We start from the raw sequence: 6000 nt of genomic DNA on the forward strand, positions 1-6000 counted from the left end.
ACTGACATCTGACCCTGCTGGAGCTGCTCAAACTGAAATCGCAACTCTTCCCTCTGGGAGGGTGGAATATACCTGTCCAAGAAGATGCGGGTGAACCTATCCCAAGTCATGGGAGGAGACTCTGCTGGTCTGCCAAGAGCATAAGACTGCCACCATCTACGGGCTCTACCCTCTAACTGAAAAGTAGCGAAATCAACCCCATGGGATTCCAATATCCTCATGTTGTACAGTCTATCCTTGCAACGATCAATGAAATCCTGTGGATCCTCATGTCGCTCACCCCCGAAAATAGTAGGATGTAGTCTAGTCCATCTGTCCAATAGTTTCTGAGGATCGGCGGCTACAGCCGGCCTGGGCTCAGGTGTAGCTGCTGCCACTGGCTGGACTCCACCTACGGGTAATGCACCCTGGGTCTGACATACAGCAGCTGCCTGTCCATGAGCCTGCGCAGTAGGGGTCTGTGCTCCCCTACCCGCCTGAGATGTGGCTGGGTCTGCCGGAAATAAACCGACCTGAGTCATATTATCCATGAATCACAGTATACGACCCATAACATCCTAAAATCCCGGTGCAGATGTGAAGTCCACCAGAGCTGGCTCTGCCACATGCACCTCACCCTGCTCCTCAATAATGGTATTCTCTACTGGATCCACTGGCGGCATAACCGGAATAGTCCTGGGACGTCCTCGCCCTCTACCACGGGCTGGAGCCCTCCCTCGACCTCTAGCAACTAGGGGAGTAGCTCTTCCCTGGTCTGGAATATCATTAGAGCGTGTTCTCATCATCTGTGAGAGAATAAGAGAAGGATATTTAGTACTACATCAATTGCACGATAGAATATGAATAAAGGTAGCTTCCTAACACCATATAGCCTCTCGAAGATAAGTACAGACGTCTCCGTACCGATCCGCAAGACTCTATTAGGTCTGCTCATAACTTGTGAGACCTACGTGAACCTAGTGCTCTGATACCATGTTGTCACGACCCATTTTCACCTGTAGGTTGTGATGGCGCCCAACACTACAGCTAGGCAAGCCAACTAATAAATTAAGCATACATTGATAAAATTTAAAACAAAGAAAAATATAAACCCAAACTCTACCAATGTGTGTGCCAAGACCTGGTGTCACAAGTGAATGAGCATCTAGTAGATTATACAAAAACTCCAAATACTGTCTGAAATAAAATAGACAGAATATAAATATCAGAAGAGACACTGGTAGCTGCAGAACGGCTCAGAAAGGCAGCTCACCACTATGCCTCTGGATGACGTGGGTATGTGATGATAGGTCCTCCACTAGTATCTGTCTCAGATCCTGCACAAAAAGTGCAGCAAGTGTAGTATGAGTACATAAACAACGTGTACCCAGTAAGTATCAAGCCTAATCTCAAAGTGGTAGAAACGAGATGACCGACTTTGATACTCACTATAGGTTAATAACAATTGAAATAAAAACTAGGATATTTAAATCAATGTGATTTACAGAATTTATTTAATCAGCGAAAATAATCAAACTCCTTCAAATGTATCAATTTTTAATATATTAATTAAATTCCTTTAATTCAAATAAATTTCAATTTATCAATTAAATCTCATTTAAAGGAGTAACAATTAATTCCTTAACAAGAAAGAATGATAATTCATTAAATTCCAAAGATTTTTTAATTTACTAATTAGCTTTACAAGCTGAAATAAATTATTAAAGTATCGTGTAATTATTGTTATTATTAAGCACGATTTCTGCCGAGGGCGTACGGCCCGATCCAGAGTGTCGTGTACACTGCCGAGGGACGTGCGGCACGATCCATAGATGCATCTATCCTGCCGAGGCGTTCGGCCCGCTCCACAAGAAAGGAGGACATTTTTATGTACCTCCGGAAGGAGAGTATATTTATTTTATGATAAATTTGGGAGGAGAATAATTTCTTTTGATAATTAATTGATTTAAATAGAAATCAAGCCTATGAGATTTTTATCCTTTAATATCTTTATCAAACAATTCACAATATATATATTCATATATATCAATTAATATTAATTAATCAAAGAATACAATTTACACAAGTAATACATGCTTTGAGTCCTAAACTACCCGGACTTTAGCATTAATAGTAGCTACGCACGGACTCTCGTCACCTCGTGCATACGTAGCCCCCACAATTAGCAATAATTATTTAATCTTAATTACCTATGAGGTAATTTTCCCCTCACAAGATTAGACAAGAGACTTACCTCGTCTTGCTCCAATTTAATCCAAGATTTTGCCTTTTTCACGATTATCCAACTCTGTCTTGCTCGAATCTAGCAAAAATAATTCAGTACAATCACTAAAAATTATAGGAAATAACTTCTATAAGGAAATACTACATTTTTAATAAAAATCCCGAAATTAATCAAAAAGTTTGCCCGCGGGGCCCACATCTCGGAATCCGATGAAAGTTATGAAATCTAACAACCCATTCAACTACGAGTCCAACCATACCAGTTTCACTCAAATCCGACTCCGAATCGATACCGAAATCTCAAAATTTCGTTTCTATAAGATTTCTAAACTTTTCCAAATTTCAATCTCAAAACACTAATTAAATTGTGAAAACAATGATATATTCTTGTATATTGATCAAATCCGAGTTAGAATCACTTACCCCAATGTTTTTCCCTTGAAAATCCGCCAAAAGTCGTCTCTGCTCAAGCTCAACTTCGTCAAAATGGCAAAATGGGACGAATGCCCTCTTTTTATAACACTGCCCAGCACTTCGGAACAGGGCCTCGAACAGGGCCTCGATCGCGGCATCAAACATGTGCCTTCGATCAGGGCATCAAGGGTTGGGCCTCGATCCTAGCCCTCGAGCCATACCTTCGATCATGCCATCGAGCCTTACCTTCGATCGCGACTTCGATCACAGGCTCGAGTCTGGACCTCGGTCATGGCCTCGATCAGGGTATCGAGGTTGGGCCTTCGATCATAGCCTCAATCATTGCATCGAGCTTGAGCCTTCGAGCCTTACCCTCGATCATGCCCTCGAGCCTTGCCTTCGATCGAGGCTTCGATACTGAGCCTCGTCCCTGACTTCTTCTCAGGCCTCGATTGTGGGATCGATATCTAGGGCTCGATCTGAGGCTCGATCTGAGGCTCGGTATCTGGGGCTTGACCTGAGGCTCGATATCTGGGGCTCGATATCTGGGGCTCGATCACATCCCAGAAAATGCAGCAGAAGAGAAAATTGCAGCAACTTTTTAAGTCCAACTTTTGATCCGTTAACCATCTGAAACTCACCTGAGGCCCTCGGGACCTCAACCAAATATACCAACAAGTCCTAAAACATCATACGAACTTAGTCGAACCTCTAAATCATATCAAACAATGCTAAAACCATGAATCATACCCCAATTCAAGTTTAATGAAACTAAGGGTTTTCAACTTCTACATTCAATGCCGGAACCTATCAAATCAACTCTGATTGACCTCAAATTTTACACACAAGTCATAAATTACATAACGGAGCTATGAAAAATTTTGGAACTGGATTCCGACTCCGGTATCAAAAAGTCAACTCCCCGGTCAAACTTTCAAACTTTAAATTTCTATTTTAGCCATTTCAAGCCTAATTTCACTACGGACTTCCAAAAATAATTCCGATCACGCTCCTAAGTCCAAAATCACCATACGGAGCTGTTGGAATCATCAAAATTCTATTCCGGGGTCGTTTTCTCAAAATGTTGAACGAAGTCAAATTTAGCACATTAAGGCCAACTTAAGGAACCAAGTGTTCCGGTTTCACCTCAAACACTTTCAAATCCCGAACCAACCATCCCCGCAAGTCATAAATCATTACAAGCACTTACAAAAAGTTTTATTTTAGGGAACGGGGTTTAAAAGTTAAAATGACTGGTTGGGTCATTACACCGGGCGTGAATGAAACAGACTTTATTACCTTATCCTTGCTAAATCACATGGACTCACATCTTGTCTTCCTTCTACAACTTGTCATGTTACTGATTCACCAGATTTATTACATAAACGGTTGGGACATCCCAGTTTGTCAAAACTAGAAAATGGTATCTGGTTTATCTCACTTATCAGCTCTAGAATGTGAGTCATGTCAGCTCGGTAAGCATACTCGCTCCCATTTCCCTCGATGTCTTGATAATTGAGCAGAGTCACCTTTTACTTTAGTCCATTCAGATATTTGGGGTCCTACCTAGTCGGGTCAGTTCCACCTTGGGATTCCGTTGTTTTGTCAGTTTTATTGATGATTATTCTAGGTGCACTTGGATATTTTTGATAAAAAAATCGATCTGAGCTATTTTCTATTTTCCAGACCTTCTACGCTGAAATTCAAAATCAATTTGGGATTTTTATTCGCACATTTCGTAGTGATAATGCCCGAGAGTATTTGTCTTCCCCATTTCAGCAGTTTATGAAATCTCATGGGATTATTCATCAAATATCTTATCCGTACACATCTCAACAAAATGGGGTAGCTGAAAGAAAGAATATACATCTTATTGAAACTGCTTGTACCCTACTCATACAATCTCATGCTCCGTTGTATTTTTTTTTGGGTTTGGGGGGGTGCAGTTCTTACATCTTGCTATCTTATTAATCGTATGCCATCTTGAGTTATCTAGAACCAAGTTCCATTCTCTATCATCTTCCCCCACTTACCTTTGTTCTCTCTTCCACCCCGTATCTTTGAAAGCACTTGTTTTATCCATAACTTTATTCCAGGAATAGATAAGTTAGCTCCTCGTGCTTTTAAGTGCGTATTTCTGGGTTTCTCAAGAACACAAAAGGGGTATCGATGCTACTCTCATGACCTACAGTGGTACCTTATATCCGCTGATGTTACCTTCTTTGAAACCCAATCATACTTCACAAGTTCAGGTAATCACTTAGATATTTCTGAGGTACTACCAGTTTCATCTTTTGGAGATTCAGTCACTCCAGCTCCACCACCTACAGCTCCAATTGTAGCTCCACCACCTATAACTCCAATTATAGCTCCACCACCTATAACTCAAGTTCCACCACCTACAGCTCCAGTTGTAGCTCCACCACCTATAGCTCCAGTTCCTCCACATAATCCAGCTCAACCTTCTGCAGCTCCACCACTCTTGACTTATCATTGTCGTCCACATCCAGCATCAGGCCCAAGTGATTCACGCCCCGCATCAGATTCTGCACCTACTGCGGACGTGTCTCCTCTTCGTCAACCAATTGCACTCCGCAAAGGTATACGATCCACACTTAATCCTAATCCCCACTATGTCGGTTTAAGTTATCATCGCTTGTCGTCATCTCATTATGCTTTTATATTTTCTTTGTCCACTGTTTCTATTCCTAAGTCTACAGGTGAGGCACTATCTCATCCAGGATGGCGACATGTTATGATTGACGAGGTGTTTGCTTTACATGCGAGTGGCACTTGGGAGCTTGTTCCTCTTCCTGCAGGTAAGTCTACTGTTGGTTGTCGTTGGATTTATGCAGTCAAAGTCGACCCGGATGGACAGGTTGATCGGCTTAAGGCTCTTCTTGTTGCAAAAGGCTATAATCAGATTTTTGGGCTTGATTATAGTGATACTTTCTCTCTCGTAGCTAAAGTAGCATCTATTCGTCTCTTTTGTCCATGGTTGTTGTACGTCATTGGCCTCTTTATCAGTTAGACATTAAGAATGCTTTTCTCCACGGTGATCTTGAGGAAGAAGTTTATATGGAGCAACCACCTGGTTTTGTTGCTTAGGGGGAGTTTAATGGTTATGTGTGCAGATTGTGCAGGTTACTATATGGTTTGAAACAATCCCTTCGAGCTTGGTTTGGTAAGTTCAGCATAATTATTCAAGAATTTGGCATGACTCATAGTGAGGTTGATCACTCTGTGTTTTATCGGCATTCTGCTCCTAATCTATGTATTTATCTAGTGGTTTATGTTGATGATATTATTATTACTGTCAATGATCAGGATGATACTACTAATCTGAAGCAACATCTCTTTCAG

At 41.4% G+C, this 6000-nt stretch overlaps 1 protein-coding gene across 1 annotated transcript; it reads left to right on the top strand.

The window, feature by feature from the left end:
- The first annotated feature begins 5392 nt into the window (after positions 1 to 5392).
- On the top strand, positions 5393 to 5745 carry LOC138893223 (uncharacterized mitochondrial protein AtMg00820-like). The gene is made up of 2 exons (XM_070177001.1): positions 5393 to 5605; positions 5665 to 5745. The coding sequence occupies exons 1-2, from the start codon at positions 5393 to 5395 to the stop codon at positions 5743 to 5745; spliced, it is 294 nt and encodes a 97-aa protein (XP_070033102.1).
- The last annotated feature ends 255 nt before the right edge of the window (positions 5746 to 6000 follow it).

The sequence above is a fragment of the Nicotiana tomentosiformis genome, chromosome 5 (genome assembly GCF_000390325.3).
Source record: "Nicotiana tomentosiformis chromosome 5, ASM39032v3, whole genome shotgun sequence".
NCBI lineage: Eukaryota > Viridiplantae > Streptophyta > Magnoliopsida > Solanales > Solanaceae > Nicotiana > Nicotiana tomentosiformis.